The sequence below is a fragment of the Choloepus didactylus genome, chromosome 21, assembly GCF_015220235.1.
Source record: "Choloepus didactylus isolate mChoDid1 chromosome 21, mChoDid1.pri, whole genome shotgun sequence".
Lineage (NCBI taxonomy): Eukaryota > Metazoa > Chordata > Mammalia > Pilosa > Megalonychidae > Choloepus > Choloepus didactylus.
In genome coordinates this window covers 29,698,535-29,713,602 of record NC_051327.1, presented here as the reverse complement: position 1 = coordinate 29,713,602, position 15,068 = coordinate 29,698,535, and the positions used below count along the sequence as shown (strand labels likewise).

Here is a 15,068-nt window from a genome sequence, read left to right as displayed (position 1 = left end):
CCATCAGTACAGTGGATGAATGACTTTCAAAATAACGTAAAGAATACATTGTACTCCTTTTTGAAAGCCAAAATCAACTGCATTACTTAATCCATTGACTACTACCGGGAGATGGTTTAGTCCAATTTGAGTCTAATTTGTTTTAGACACTCCTCAAAAGCGGAGGGTTAGCACAACTTCATTTTGTCCCATTTTTACTTGGGTTGTCTAAAACCAGCCTTCTTGTACCCCGAGTGGGACTCGGGCTCACAGTCCCTGGCTTAGGAGGTCAATGCCTTATCCGTTAGGCCACCAGGGCAGGCGGAAAGGTTCTCTCCTTCTCCAGGAAGTCACTCCACCTGCCCTCCCTGGTACCCGAATAGCCTCCGGGCTCCATCCCGGCTGTTTCCCCGGTCCCTCGATTTCCGCGCTTGCCCCGCGCTCCCTCCTGCCCGCTCCTAGGCCTCTCTTTATTTTTTATTTTTTTAGATTTTATGTATCAAAAAATTAAAAAAAAATTTCAAACAAAAGGAATGATAAAAACAAAGCTTACGGACCCCAAAGGGACCTCGCACAGTGCGGATAGAACGCAGAGCTGATGGACAGCCGCTTTTTCCGCTTGCCGTGTTGGTCTAGCGGCATACTTCACATTTAGGTGATGCGAGGTCCCGACTTAACCCTTTAGGAGACGACCCGGTGTCTGTCCTAAGAGCCCCATATTCTTCAACAGAACACTGGAGCTTTATGTGTCTGCAAAACAAGCCACCAAAACACTCACCACCACCGCCCGGCTAGCTCAGTCGGTAGAGCATGAGACTCTTAATCTCAGGGTCGTGGGTTCGAGCCCCACGTTGGGCGTAGATATTCTATTCTTAAAACACTGGCGTGTCCCTTGACAAAAAAGAAGGTTGTGCTTCTTGGCTATTTGTCTTAACCGGAATACCTTAGGTTCACCAGACAAGACAATTTTTTTTTCCGGGTGAAATATTACGTCTACGTTTACACTAATAATTTAAGGGTACATTCTCATTGAAAGAGGTATAAATCTGCAAAATAATTAAATACACTCGTCTTTGACTGCTTGGGGTAACTTCCTCCTCCTCCAATTCCAATCCCTTGTCTGTCACAGTTTCCGTAATCTGAGCTGTAATTTATGTAGCCAAACCCCTTTGCGTCTATAGGCGGGTGAATATCCAATGTCTTTGCGCACATGGGGATATATCTTCAGGAAACGTTCCTTGAAGTGGAATTGTTGGGTCAAAGAGCATGCCAAACTGACCTCCAAAGAGGTGGCACCTGTCTTCCCTCTTGTCCGCAGGCCATTGTTGGAGTTTTTTGTATTTCTTGTTTTTTATTGTGGTAACACTCATACACCATAAAATGTCCCATTTTAACCATTTTTAATACAATTCAATGGTGTTAATTGCATTCACAATGTTGTTCTACCATCGCCACCACCCGTTACCAAACATTTTCCATGGATCTGGCAGTTGAAAGAATCAGTGAACTTGAAAATAAGACAATGGAATCATCCAGTCTGAAGAGCAGAAAGAAGAAAGAATGAAGAAAAGTGGACAGAGCCTTATGAGAGTCTCAGAAGGAGAAGAAAGAAAGGAGAAGAGAGCGATTGAACGAAGTGATGGCTGAGACTCTCCCACCTCCCCATCCCGGCTCCGGCCTCGAATTTGCATCCTGTCTGGATGACTTGGCATGTTCTGGATATTTCCCGAGAAGGTTTTACTCCTGCTCACGGTGGCTCCTCTCTCGAGGAGCCGGGCTCTCCCTGTCGGCGCGTCCGCGTCCGGTGGGGTCCCGGGGGTGCGCGGGGCAGGCACGGCGTCCAGCACGGGAGTGCTCGCGCTGGGCAGAGGCGCTCCGGGCCCAACACCCTCCCGGGCCGCACCGCCTGGGCTGAGCCCCTGGGACCCCGGACTCTGCATCCCTGCGGGTGAGAAACGAGGCGTGAAGGTGCCCGGGTAGACGCTTCAGGCTCCGCGGTCCGCCGGTGTCAAGCCGCCCACGGTCCGCGCTGTGCCTTCCGGGTCGCCCCAGCTGCAACACGGCCCTGGGGCTTCGAGCTCCGCGAACGCGGGCCTGGCTCAGGCAGGGATCAGACCGCTAGGATCAGTCCTAGCAGAAAGCGAAAACTTAAAAACTGATGGAGAAAAAACATACATAGTAAAAAAAAGAAAAATTCCGGGAGCGACCACGAAGGGACTCGAACCCTCAATCTTCTGATCCGGAATCAGACGCCTTATCCATTAGGCCACGCGGCCCCACAGCTACGGGCTTTGCGGCTCTCCTCATAAAGCCTGCTCAGGCGCCTGCGCAATGTGCCTGACTACGAATGTGCTAGGTGGCCTGGCGCCCCGCCCCTCCCGGCGTCTTATGGGCGGGACTCCTGGCAGGGCCGCGGCGGGGGGCGGAGCCGGGGCGCCTGCGGCCACAAGTTCTAATCCCCGGCGGCTGCCCGCCCACCCCCGCAGATCCTTCCGCCACTCTCCACTGGGTGGGGGGCTCCTCGCAGCCCCCCAGCCCCTGTGCCTCCCCAGCACTGCACTGGTAAACCGTAGATGGTCTGTTCCAGGGTCTGTCGGCCGCAGGCTGGACTCGGACCCCCTGGAAGGCAGCGCTCGTGTCTCCCGCACTCCCGTGGCCCCAGCGCCAGGTGTCGGTGGGGGGTGCGCGAGCAGAGGGATACGACTTGGGCAGGGACGTGGTCCCCAGGCCACCCCTTCCCGGACCCCTTTCCCCGGGGACGCTCCCAGGACATGCACCCCGCGGGCCCAGACGGGTCCCTCCTCCCGGGACGCTGGGTGCTGGCGCCAGCTGGGTTCCCAGAGCTCAGGCGGGCGCTGGCGAAGTGCCGGGCACTTGGCACACTCGTCTCACTTCTCACACGTGGCTGCCAGCGGCCACGCCGGCGCCCACTGCCCTGCCGGTGTGCAGACGCGGACACGCAGAGCGCGCGCGGTCAGGGCGGCGCTGGGGCTCGGCCGCCGCCCGGGGCCCGAGGGCGGTCAGGCCCGCAGGCAGAGCCGGCGCCGCAGCGAGCTGCGGATCTCCAGGCAGGCCTTGCGGCGCTCGGCGCAGTCCGGACCCAGCACGTCCAGCTCACACACCCGCCTGTTGACCTGCGAGGACCACTCCGCTTGTGCCCGGGACTCGGGCCCGCGGGGCGCCCCCGTCCCCCACCCTCATTCCCAACATACCTCAGTCAGCAGCTCCAGGAGGTCCCCGCGGGGGTCGGCCCTGAGGACCTCCACCAGCCCCTGGATGAAGTCGGAGCCCTTCTCGTCCCGGTAGGCCACGCATCCTAGGCCAGGGCGCAGGGCGGGGGCTCAGCCTTGGCCCTCCACCCTCTGCCTTCCAGTCCCCCGGGGCCTCCTGTTGGTGGAGGTGAGGGTGGCGAGCACCCAGGACCCCGGGGTTGGGGGTGGAGAAGGAACAGGGCAGGCGGCAGGGACTTCTTCCATATGGAATCAGTCGGTGCTCCACATCTGTAGGGGCAGTACTTGAACAGACATTTTCCCTGCACCTGGGCGGGGCCCTGAGACACCTGCCGGAGGGAACTGATCCTCCCGAGGAGATGCTGCAGGTAAAGGACTCAGCAGGTCAGCACTCAAACCGTGCTCACCAATAACCAATAAACCGTAGAAGGAAGATGGTTTTACTGCAACCAGGCTGGTGGTGCCTGTCCCCCAACCCCCTAACCCCAGCTGCCCCTAAAGTCACTCCAGATGGTAAAGCCAGGAACTTGGACCCTGCCTGACCACCAACTTCTAGATAGCCCGTCCCTTACCCTCGGCTGCTGCATAGGCTATCAGGATGTCTGCTTGATCCAAGTCCCCTGGAGTGCGGTCCCTGGAGGAGCTACCTGCAAAAGGAGTGGGCTGACCCCACTTGCCCCCCACCCGAGAGTCCACCCTCCCCAGGGGGCTCCCTACCTCTGTCCCAAAGGCAGCACAGGGCAGCGGAAAGAGCACAGGACAGACAGACACACTGGAGTTCAAAGCTCAGTTCTGCTGCTTCCCAGCTGTGAGAACTCGGAAAAGCTATTTCATGCCCTCACTTCCCACAGACCCTTCAAGTTTAGTAAGTCTTTTGCTTCCCAATGACTCAGTAAACAGAAGATGGAAAGGTGGCAGCAGGCTCCCAGCTTGGAGGATTGGAAATGCTCTCCAGAAGGTTCCCCACCACCAGCCCAACCAAGCCCGGCTCCAGGAAGAGGCAGGACCCACCCTGGGCTTCGGCATAGATCTGGAGGACATCTGCGTGGGAGGGGATGGCTGAAGGGGCCCGCGTCCAGCATCCAAACCAGGGCAGAGCTGCGGGCTCCATGCCGGGGTCTCTGTGCCCTGGGGAAGGCGGAAGAAGCAGGTACCTTCACTTGGTGAACACCTGGGGGTGCCTCTCAGGATCCGGAGCCCGTTTAAACAGTGGGGTCAAGGCGAAAACCCCAGGGCAGGCAGGAAACATTCAGAGCACAGTGGGCAAGTGCTGGCGATTAAGAGCTCAAGTGCAAGGGGCCTAGGAAAGGATGGAAGAGGGAGCCAGGAGAGGGCCGGCATGCAGCCTTCCTGGAGGGCCTGGATGGAAGCCAGGGCAGGAGAAGGCAGGCTGCAGGTCAGGCCCCAGGTCCTGCTCACCCCCACGGCAGGCCTGAAGCAGGAAGACCTTGGGGTGGCCCCGCAGCATCCTGCAGCGGCTCAGCTCCTGCACCAGCACCTCTAGCTGCATCTCTTGCCCGTCAGCCCCCAGCAGCTGCCCCTGCTGCCCACCATGGGCCATCAGAGCCACCAGGGCACAGCTCACGGGCCCCCCATGGGCGTCCAGCCGCTCGCGGAAGTGGGCCAGCTCCTCCTGGAAGGACTGCAGAGGGGGTGCAATTGAAGCCCAGGCTCTGGTGCTGGCCCTGGGGCCTCCCCAGCCCCCGGATGCCTTCCGCGGGGCTGAGAAGCCGTCTCCAGCCCCCTGCCTACCTTCCACCTCTCTCCACCCCCCTGCTGCCAGGCCTGTGCAGCCTCCAGCTGTCCGCTCCCCTCTGTCCCAGTGGGGACACTGCTCAGTTAAGAGATGCAAGGAGAGGGCTGTAGGGTGATGGGTGTCCAGGAAGGAAACTGAGACCCTTGGAGGTAAAGCCTGAGGACCCAGCTGGGGACTTGAGCTGGGAAGCAAATAAACCACAAGGCCAAGAGGCCACAAAAGCCCTGGAACAACAGTCCCATCTGGGCTTCCAAGAGGCAGGGAAGTGAGCCTGCAGCAGGATGAATGGAAGCTAGACTTCTGGGTGAACTTCCTGTGGTGAGTGAGAGGCCCTGGAAAATTCCTCCAGGGTCCTAGGTGGAGGTGCCTTTCTCTCAGGGCCCCCTTAGAAGTTCTGTACTCCCCCTCACCTGGGCTGTAGGGTTCGTCCTCAGGGTGGTCTCGAAGCCCAGGGTCTGGCACAGGCTCTCCAGAGCTTCCACATCATGCTGGGCCCCAGGCCGGTCCCGGATCACAGCAAGGAGGAAGGCCGCCTTGGCCCCTGACAGGTCGTACGGGGCCCTGGGGCTGGGTTCTGGCTACAGAGCAGGGCGAAGGGGGTGTTCAAATGGCCTGAGAGGCCTTGGTGCCCCAGCCTGGGGTCTCCGGGAACCTCTGTCTCAGGACCGAGCCCCTCCCCATCCCTCTCACCTCGAGCTCCCAGGGCGCGCCTCGTCCCAGGCACAGGTCCCCCCGCAAGGAGCTCCGAAGGACTGGGCAGGAGGGCGCCCCTGCGGGGTCCTCAGCCACGCTGCCGAAGACCTGGGGTGGGGGTGGGGAACGCCAGGCTCTCGGGAGGCTGCGTGGGGTCAGGGTGGGGGGCCCCCAGGCAGGTGGCCAGGACCCTGGTTTCAGGGGTGGCTCAGCCAGGCTGCCACTCATGGCTGCTCCAGTCTCCTTGGGGTTCCCTTGCCAGAATGGAGGGAGGAGGCAGGTGAAAGGCGGGAGGCCAGGCTCACGCTCACGGGCATCCCCACACGGACGGCCTCAGTGGCCAGGGGTCGCCATCAGCGCCCAGGGACCCTGCGTCTCCCGGAGCAGGAAGGGCACAGGTGGCCCGCGAGCCTCTCTGGGGAAGGCGCCCGGCTGGGAGAGCCAGGATCGGGGCCCACACCCCTGACCTCCAGGCCTCCCAGCAGTCCCCCAGGGCACCAGCGAGACCCTCGGGCTGGGGGCAGACCTGAATTGCTGCCAAAGCGCAGCCTCCAGGGAGCTGTGGGCTGAGGGGCAGAGAGTCCCTGCCTGGGGCACCGTGAAAAGGGACAGAAGGAACCACGAGCCCCAGGGCCTCCCCTGGGGGTTGGGGGGTGGGGGCATCAGCCTGGGAAGGACTGCGGGGACGGCAGGGGTCAGGGCGGACGTGTGGTGTCCTGAAGCAGGCTGGAGGCCTTGGGGAATCCTGAGTGTGTTGTGAGGGGCGTGAGCAGATGACACGGCAAGTGTGGATGATAAAGGTTTGTAGAGTGGATGGAGAGAGCGTGTGAATGCGCCCAGCCATGTAACTGGCTGAGGGCACAGTGGGGCTGGATAGTCAAGGGCGCAGCCCCCTCCCCGGGACTTCTCCCCAAGGCCCCACCTCTGTCAGCAGCTGCTGCAGGGACCAGCGGGGACAACGGCCGCAGAGCTCACCCAGGCCAGTGAGGAAGGCTCCAGGCTCCCGGGCAGCTGGTGGCGGAGGCAGCACATTGGCCGATCGGGGAGGCGCCAGGCGTGCCCAGCTCCCCTGCCCACCCGCACCCCCACTTCGCCTGGCCCCTGCCAACCCCGCTCACCCCCAAGAGCACACGAGAGCAGCAGGAAGAGCTTGGGGCAGCCCCGCAGGGCCCTGCAGCGGCTCAGCTCCCGGACCAGCCGCTGTGGTCGCCTCAGCTGCCCTTCGGGGGCCACCAAGGCCACCCCAGCGCAGCCCACAGGGCCCCCGTGGGCATCCAGTTGCTCCCGGAACCACACCACCTCCTCAAGGAAGCCCTAGGGCCAAGAGCAAAGGGCTGGCCTGAGCCTGGGCTGCAAGTGCAGGTGCTGGGGAGGGCAGAAGGCGGCCGAGAGCACAGCTGCACTGGGGCGCTCACCTGCACTGGGGCCTCCCTCCTCCGGCAGCTCTCAAAGCCCAGGGCCAGGAGCATGCCCTCCAGGGCAGCGACTGTTGTCGCCGACACCCCCGGGCTGCTGAGCACCAGGACCACCCTGGGACCCAGCACACAGTACCTGCCCTGGGGAGGCAAGGCCAGAGCTAGGCTGGGGCAGTGTTTGGCAGGGAGGGGGCACAGGCCGGGCAATGCCGCCTACTACCTTTCTCGCCAGGCTCTCTCGGGCATCCGCCATCTGTGCAGCCACCCGCAGGGTCCCGGCCACCAGGAAGGCCATGGGTGCAGGGCCAGGGCTTCCTCCCGGCCCAAGGATACCTCCCGGTCCCAGCCCCCAGTGCCCTGGGCCAGCCCTTGCCTGTCTCTGAGCTGCACCCTATCAGCTGTGTTTATGACCCAGGCTGGACTCTGCTCTTTCCCCTGAAACCCTAGGTCCTGGGCCCCGCTGTACCAATGCGCCACTGCCAGGGCCAAGAACCCACGCCCAATCCTATTCTTAGCTCCAGGCCCACGCGCCCATCTGATCTCGTTTCACCTGAGCAGCTCCCTTCTGAGACAGCTGCCAGCGTCCGGGCCACCCGTGCCCTGCTCCCCGCCCCCCTCACCCCACACACACGCACATGAGGTGCACAGCATGAGGGGGAGGCGTGTGGAGCCCCAGGAGAGGAGTGAGGGACACCATCCCCAAAGGTGAGCGCTGTGGCCTCGGGCCTTCCAAAGCCGTGGCTGGAAGTGGAGACTGTTACCGTGACCTCGGGATGCTGAGTGCTAAGTGAGGGTCGGACAAAGGGGCTGGTACATGACACCAGTTTCCAAGGGACAAGCATGGCTTCCTCCTGCCAGTCCCTCCCCTAATGGCCCGCAGATGCCACCGCCAGGCCATCAGCAGGGATGAGTGAGGACGGAGGCAGAGTGGCGCCTGGTGACCAGCTCCTGTCTGCACCTCCTAGCCTGGGCAGGCTGAAACCCACATTAAGGGCCGGGGGACAGGGGCGGGGCAGGGCCGTTCTGATCAGCCTTGAATCCCTCAGGGCAGGGGCCAGTGTCATTCGCTTCCAGGCTTGTTCTGTCTGACCAGTGGGGAGAATGGGAGGGACCTGGTGAAGACCAAAGGCCCCGAATCCACTTGGCTCCCCCACTCTTCTGCCAGATGAGATGCCCCCAGGCTCCTGGTCACTCTCTGGGGCCCTGCCGACCTGGGAGCCCAGGATGTGGCTCCACTGGTGACCACCGGCATGCAGGCCCCAGGGTATATGGGCAAGGAATCCCAGGCCCCAGCCTACCCCAGCAGCCACCTGAAGACCAGGGCAGCCTGGAGAGGAGTTCCCAGGTTTATTCAAATGCTCTGCTGCCCCGCTTGGGCAGGCTGCCCGAAATCCTCGGGCGGGCTCAGTGCTCTGTCCCTGTCAGTGCAAAACTGCAAACGTGGCAAAATGCAGTGCTTAATGGGCCAGCAGCGGAGTGCTAAGCCAGTGCTAGTGTTAAAACAGAGTAACTGCTCGACTTCGGGAGGAACGAGGAGCAGAGGGACCTGTGACCCTGTTCTTGGCCTCTAGGGTTGACCTCGTGTACCTGGAGCCACTGCCACCCTCGCCAGGCCACCTGGAGGTGGGGAGGTCTGCCAGGGGTTAGGCAGCTTCAGTGTCTCCAGGATAGGGCAGTGAGGGTAGCCTGGGAACGGGAGTGGAGTGGAGGCCAGGAGCCCCCACAGCAGCCCTCTGTGGCCACGCTTAGGATCCAGATCCTGCCTCAAGTGAGGGATGACTGTCCCTCCCAAAGCCCTGCAGCCCCCAGGGGCCAAGGCCTCTGCCCACCCCACTGGAAGGCACAGGTTGGAAGGGACAGAGCCTGGCCCGTGGAGCCACCTGAGAAGGAAGGAAACAGAGAGCCACAGTGAAGTGGGGCTGAAGGGGTCTGGGACGGGGACCCCAGGCCCTGCCTTAGCTTTTGGGCATCCCTTCCACCCCCAGCCTTTCCCCGCACACCAAGGCCACTGGCGAGGGGTGTGTCAGGCCTCCAAAAACCAGCGGGGAAGGGCGACGAGGTTGAGGGGGTTGTGGGCAGGTCCCCTGCACAGAGCAAGGTGAGGCAAGTTCTGAGCGGTGGGGTCCTGGGGTCCCGAGGGCAGCTCCTGGCACGTGGCCACAGGCAGGAGAATCCCCGAGGGGGTGGAGGAGTGGTGTGGGGACTCCAGGCACCGCGGGAAGAGCCTGCTGAGCCGCCGCCGGCCGCTCACCCCACGGGCTGGGCCATCTTGGCATGGAGGCTCTGGTGGGCGATGAGGTGGGCCCGCTGCTTAAAGCTCTTGTCGCACTCGCCGCAGCCGAAGGGCCGCTCGCCCGTGTGCACGCGCCGGTGGTCCAGCAGGTAGGAGCGCAGTGAGAAGCTCTTGCCGCAGTCGCTGCAGCCAAAGGGCTTCTCACCGGTGTGGATGCGCTGGTGGTCCGCCAGGTAGGCGCTGCGGCTGAAACTCTTGCCGCACTCGGAGCAGGAGAAGGGCTTCTCGCCGGTGTGCACACCCTGGTGCCGCACCAGGTCCGAGGAGCTGCGGAAGCTCTTCTCGCACTCGGGGCACTTGTGGGGCTTCTCGCCCGTGTGCGTGCGCTGGTGCCGGGCCAGGTCCGAGCCCCAGCGGAAGCGCTTGCCGCACTGCCCGCAGCTGTGGGGCTTCTCTGCCGCCAGGTCCCGGAACTGCCGCCGGCGCGTGGGCAGCCGCCCCCGCCGCGCCCCGCCCGCCCGCCGGTTCTCGCTCTCCCAGGCCTCGGACTCCTCCGCGCTCCAGGGCGCAGGCACGAGGCCGCCAGCCCCGCTGGGCAACGCTGCCACCGCCTCCTCCAGCCTGGACGGCTCGCGTTGGTTTTTGAGCCCCAAACCTGCAAGGGAGTGGAGGGGACCTCTCAGGCCCACTTGGTTATGGGGCCAGAACCGAGGCAAGCCGGAAACAGATCGGGAAGGTTCCCCGGCCTTCAGACAGCCCTGGGCCTCAGTTTCCTCATCTACAAAATGCGGTGAGGGTAAAACACCAGCAGAGTAGTTCAGAGGAAGTGACGTGTCATGGACTCCAGTTGGGCTCATTCCTGACCCCAGGGGCACTTACTGATCACATGACCCCGGGCAACGACTGATGAACCCTTGCATCAGTTTTCACACTCAGCTACAATGTCCCTTCCCCACCCCGAACATGGCTAATCAAACCCCCAAACCGAAAGGCTCCCCATGAGCATGGGCTCTGGCGGGCAGGGTCGGCCCTCAGACCACCCCCTGACCTGAGCAGCAGTGGCCCCGAGTCCCAGCTCTATCCCTTCAGGGTCTTCCCTGGGCCCCTGGACCCCCGTCTGGAAGATGGGATGACACTTCCAGGCACTGGCTTCCAATAAGGAAAGGCACCTGTGGGTGTGTAGCTCAGTGCAGGCTCGGGGCAAGTCCCCACCATACTGGCCATGGGAAACACACACATGGGGCCGCTCAGAGAAGCAGAGGGAAAACCCTTTCCAGCCAGCAAAGGAGGCAGTGAGGTAGGAAGGGAGATCAAGGCTCCAGCAGGATGGAGGTAAGGCCTGGGCCTACCCTCTGCTGCTGGGACCCCCAAACATGTGGCTCCATCTCAGAGAAGCTGAGGCCCCTGGGTCCTGGCTGCATCCGCTTCTTACCCAGGGCAATGTTCCGGGAGCTCTCCCGCTTGATGTCCCAGAACAGATCCCTCTGAGCGGGTTCCAGAGACCCCCATTCTTCCCGAGAGAAATAGAAGGGAACGTCTCCAAATGTCACAGGTCCCTGGAAGGAGGGAGAAGACCAGGCTCAGGGTGCACAGGAAGGGGGTTGGGGTGGGGACAGGATGGATCCAGGAAGGACCAGGGTGGATGGGAGGTGCTGTGACAAGAAGGCAAGGCCCATTTTAGGACTCAGTGCCGAGGGCCTAAGAGAGGGCAGAGAGGGATGGTAACTCACCTGGACCCCCGAGGAAAAGCTGGTGTCCGTCGTCTCTCTGGTGCTCCCCTCTTTAAGGGCAGGAAGCTGGAGGGTGGGCTGGGCTGAAGGGAGAGAACAGAGCCTCAGAGAGGCCAGCTCAGGCCTGGCCTGAGACCCCCCATGCACACCACACACACACAGAGGCCTGGGCTTCACAGAGACATTACTCACCACCAAGGCTGTTCTGTTCCTGGGTTACAGGCAGCCGGCTCCGAGCCCCTGCCTTCAGGGGAGGCCCCCCAGACTGGGATCCCTGGTCTGCAGCCTTGGGTTCCACCGCCTCTGAGGGCACATCCTGCGCAGGAACCACAACATGCTCATCAGCACCGAGACCGGACGGGGGAGACAGAGCTTAATCCCTGGGAAGGAGACACAGGACACATCCCTCAGGATGCTGGGGTGCAGGACGCTAGGGAAGTCCAGAGCAGCATGGGACACCCAGGCAGCGCTGTGTGCCCAGGGACACCCCCTGGGCAATCACGAGACAAGAATCAGTCACCCAAGGGCAGAATCCTAGAGACACTTGAGAATGGAGGGGTTTAGGGGAGACACTTCAGCAAAGGGCAGAAGCCCACACCCCAGCCACTCACTCGGCCCCTTCCCAGATGCTTCCAGGGTCAAGCACTCATCAGCCCAAGACAGCAGGGTTGCCAGGGGCAGCTGGATCTTTCCATGCCCCTCTGGCACTCTGTGCACATCACTGTGCCCCCAGGACCTGGCCCAGAGCAGAACATGAATGAACTGAATCTGTGTGGGGCTGAAGCCTGCCCTCCTTAGCATGCCCTCCTCAGTGCTGCTGCTCCCTCCAAAGCCACCAGAGGAAACCAGGTTTCCTTCTGACAGCATCCTCAGAGAAGCCCCTGTGTGCTACACTAAGCTTGTGCGCACCCTCTCTCTGCTTCTGCGTGTCCCCTGCCGACACCCTACAGACCTCGTGAAGGACCCCTTTCTGTGGAGATGGCTGCCTCTCTCCAGCTCATGTGTCATCCAGGTGTCCCCCACCCACACCCGGATCTGGGAGGGGGCCCTCACCTGCTGCCAGGCTTTCACTGGCTGCTTCTGCAGGTCCTCCACCAAGGCGACGGCCTCCTCGCCGCTCCCCGGCCGCCGTTCTTGCACCCAGCCCTGGACGCCCCCAGGCAGCACGCTCAGGAACTGCTCCAGCACCAGCAGCTCCAGGATCTGCTCCTTGGAATGCAGCTCGGGCCGCAGCCAGCGGCAGCACAGCTCCCATAGCTGGCTGAAGGCCTCGTGGGGCCCACCCGCATCCCGGTAGCAGAACTGCCGAAAGCGCTGGCGACAGGCCTCGGAATCCCTGCTGTCCTCTTGCTGGGAAGATTCCTGCTCCCAGGAGGAATCTTCTATCTTCACGATTAGGAGCCCTTCTCTCTCCCCAGGAGCCTGGTCCTGGGGCTCCAGGGAGGCTGCCATTCCCCTGCCCTAAGGCTCAGGGCTGGTTGGCCTCAACCTGAGCCCCGGGGCCTGCCCTTCAGTCTCCCAGAGGACTCCCCCGTGGCGGCCGGGCCAGCATCTGGACACACACTCCTAGGGAAAGAGCGAAATGGCAGGATGGGGGGTGGGGACGGGACATATGAACAAACGCCTGCCTCAAAGGACTCCTAGGGATTCCAGCTCACATCCTTCCTGACCCTGAAGCCTTTTTAGGTTCTATTTTTATGCCTTACTAATATGGTCACAGCCCCTTATCCACAGCTCTGAAATCTAAAACCTGGGTTTTTTCATGACTTGTTTGACTACAAAACCTAACTTAACTCATCAGGTAGCACCAACTGACTTCCTGATTTGAGCATATTTATGATGTTCACTATAACAGAATGTTATATGTTAATATATAATTTTACTATAAGCTTCATTTTACTAAGTAGGACACACTTAATGGAAATGTTCACGTTTTGCAGCAGAAATATTAACGTGTTTGTTCAGTTTGCAAAGCTTCATCAGACAGTATTTATGATACATTTTTCTGTTTTGGGTATGGCATGTGTACACTGTATTGTTTTCCAACTCTGAAAACTTCTGAATTCCAAAATACCTCCGGCCCTAGCCGGTTCAGAGAAGGGCTCACTGGCACCATCCCAAAGCATCTATCCACAGGTACTGTGAATGTATGACACATACTGATAGGTCGCTTTGCTAATTATTCTTCACAATCCTGGAAGGTACAGAGTTTGACTCTTTCTTTAATTGCCTTTTCTTGTTGTTTCAACGAAATAAGTAATGCAGATCATTGTAATAAAACAGGGAGGATTAGAACAATACAGAAATATAGAGAGATCATCTCCCTTCCACAATGCAGTTGCACTCCTACGACCAACTGTTAACATACATGTTTGACATATAAACTTCCAGGCCTTTTCCTGTGCGTTTCCAGGAAATGTATCCATAGAAACATAAAAACTGGGCTTTATGTGTACTTTTACATAAGGGAGATCTTACGTACTGTTTGGTCGTTTGCTCGTTTCGCCTAACAGTGACGGTTCTTCATTAGCGACACTATGAAAATAAGCGACATGGATATGCTCCTGTTTCTTAACCAATACCCTAGTGATACCTTCGGGTTGTTTCCAATTCTTCACCACGCACTAAGCACTTTATTTCCTCCTTACAACGTTCCTGGGAGGTGCGCGCACATTCTCACCCTCCAGTGCCAGGAAGGAGACTCACCAGGATCTTTCTGCAGGACGCGGCAGGCGGGGACGGCGACTCGCGCGGTGCTCCGCGCTCTGCCACCAGCGGCCTCGCCAGCGCGGAGCCGAGGGGGCGGCGGGCTCCTGGGGTGTCTGCCGAGGGGCCGAGTGCGCAGCGGGAGGAGGGGCGCGGAGGCCACCCGAGCTCCCCCGGCACTTGCCAGCGGTACGCGCCGCCCTCGGCCTCGGCCTCCGCCTCGAGGCACCAGTCCCGGACGCCCGGAGCCCGGCGCTCAGCGTCGGGGCGCGGCGGCCCGCGTCGCCGGTCCCCGCCCCCCGGGACACTCACCGCCCACAGCCGCCCAGGGGGTCCAAGTCCTCCGTCAGTACCCGGCGCCGGAAGTCCACGCGGAGCTCGCCGGGAAATGGCGCGGCGCATGCGCTACGGCTACAGTCGGAACTGCATCCCCCAGAAGGCCGTTCGTCCGTTGAGCCTGCCTTCTCTCCTACAGGTGGCCAATGAGCGGGGAGAGTTCCCAGAGAAGACCTATCGGAAGGCAGCGACGCCTCGCGTCACACCCCTTTCTCGGGGATGAAGCTCTGTAGTGTGGCCGTCGACTCGCGTCTTCCTCTTCTGACTTCCCTTTTTTTCCAGTTTTCTCCGCGCCTTTGGTCCCAGACCGGCGGGGACTCGGCGCCCACAGGGCGTCTGGAGCAGCCGCTCCGCCGAAGGCATGCGCTGGACTGACCCTTCCTTCCGCCCCGGGCTCTTTCCGCTCCTAGGAGTGGATGAGAGTCGCGGGGCAGCTTCTGGAGCCGGCCCGGGGAGACGCGGCCGCACCGCGAGGGCCGCGGAGGAGCCGCCGGGGAAGACACTCGGGTGAGGGCGGCAGAGCCAGCGGGGGTCTCGGGGCCCGGAGGTGCCCTTTCGGGAAGCCCGGGGTCCCCCTTTGCATCCCCGACCGGCTCCCACTCTTCTCCACGCCTCGACCCGGAGAAGATCTGAGCCCCCGGTTGTTTTTCTGGAAGAAAGAGCTTTCTTCTTGGTGTCGTTAATTACACATTCAGTGTTGAAAAATGTGTGGAAAACTAGAACGGTATCTCTTGGTATCTTCAAGGCTAGTTCACTCTCTGCTCAAATGTCACCCCCTCAAAGAGGCCTTCCCCAGCTCTGTCTAAACCGCTGCTTCCCCCGCCTTATTTTCCATCCTAACATTATCAGACGTGATAGTGCATATTTGTGTAGTGTTTGTCTCTCACTGCTCGACTGTAAGCTCCATGAGGGCACACTTCGTTTTTACTGCCCTACCCCCGGCACCTAGAGATGTGCCCGGCGCGTGGGACGTGCTCGGTAAATATTTGT

The 15,068-nt window shown here is 60.9% G+C and overlaps 2 protein-coding genes and 2 non-coding genes across 5 annotated transcripts; 1 reads left to right on the top strand and 3 right to left on the bottom strand.

Annotated features, from left to right (window-relative positions):
* Positions 1-764: 764 nt before the first annotated feature.
* TRNAK-CUU lies at positions 765-837 on the top strand. The gene has a single exon. It is a non-coding gene; the product is annotated as a tRNA-Lys (tRNA).
* Positions 838-2,182: 1,345 nt separating this feature from the next.
* On the bottom strand, positions 2,183-2,255 carry TRNAR-CCG. Its single transcript has one exon. It is a non-coding gene; the product is annotated as a tRNA-Arg (tRNA).
* LOC119518221 (putative caspase-16) lies at positions 2,185-8,265 on the bottom strand. Its single transcript, XM_037815313.1, has 8 exons — positions 6,777-8,265; positions 5,656-6,669; positions 5,376-5,543; positions 4,629-4,851; positions 4,221-4,337; positions 3,782-3,856; positions 3,192-3,295; positions 2,185-3,113 (listed from the first exon to the last, which is right to left on the bottom strand). Exons 2-8 carry the CDS (start codon positions 5,884-5,886, stop codon positions 3,000-3,002), a joined length of 1,032 nt encoding a protein of 343 aa, XP_037671241.1. The 5' UTR covers positions 5,887-6,669; positions 6,777-8,265; the 3' UTR covers positions 2,185-2,999.
* Positions 8,266-8,405: 140 nt separating this feature from the next.
* Positions 8,406-14,099, bottom strand: ZNF213 (zinc finger protein 213). 2 transcript variants are annotated; one of them, XM_037815301.1, is made up of 6 exons: positions 14,055-14,099; positions 12,090-12,602; positions 11,229-11,352; positions 11,037-11,119; positions 10,739-10,862; positions 8,406-9,961 (listed from the first exon to the last, which is right to left on the bottom strand). In XM_037815301.1, the coding sequence occupies exons 2-6, from the start codon at positions 12,486-12,488 to the stop codon at positions 9,321-9,323; spliced, it is 1,371 nt and encodes a 456-aa protein (XP_037671229.1). In that variant the 5' UTR covers positions 12,489-12,602; positions 14,055-14,099; the 3' UTR covers positions 8,406-9,320. The 2 variants fall into 2 exon arrangements, with proteins under 2 accessions (XP_037671229.1, XP_037671228.1); XM_037815300.1 differs by lacking the exon at positions 14,055-14,099 and adding an exon at positions 13,743-13,877.
* Positions 14,100-15,068: the final 969 nt, after the last annotated feature.

Excerpts from the sequence above, each read along its gene's own strand:
- LOC119518221 (XM_037815313.1), bottom strand. The coding sequence starts at position 5,886 with ATGAGTGGCAGCCTGGCTGAGCCACCCCTGAAACCAGGGTCCTGGCCA. Across the intron at positions 4,852-5,375 it reads GGACGAACCCTACAGCCCAG|TCCTTCCAGGAGGAGCTGGC; the intron begins GTGAGGGGGAGT and ends CCCCCTCTGCAG. Across the intron at positions 4,338-4,628 it reads GCTTCAGGCCTGCCGTGGGG|GGCACAGAGACCCCGGCATG; the intron begins GTGAGCAGGACC and ends CGCCTTCCCCAG.
- ZNF213 (XM_037815301.1), bottom strand. The coding sequence starts at position 12,488 with ATGGCAGCCTCCCTGGAGCCCCAGGACCAGGCTCCTGGGGAGAGAGAA. Across the intron at positions 11,120-11,228 it reads GGAACAGAACAGCCTTGGTG|CCCAGCCCACCCTCCAGCTT; the intron begins GTGAGTAATGTC and ends CTCTCCCTTCAG. Across the intron at positions 9,962-10,738 it reads CTCCCGGAACATTGCCCTGG|GTTTGGGGCTCAAAAACCAA; the intron begins GTAAGAAGCGGA and ends ACTCCCTTGCAG.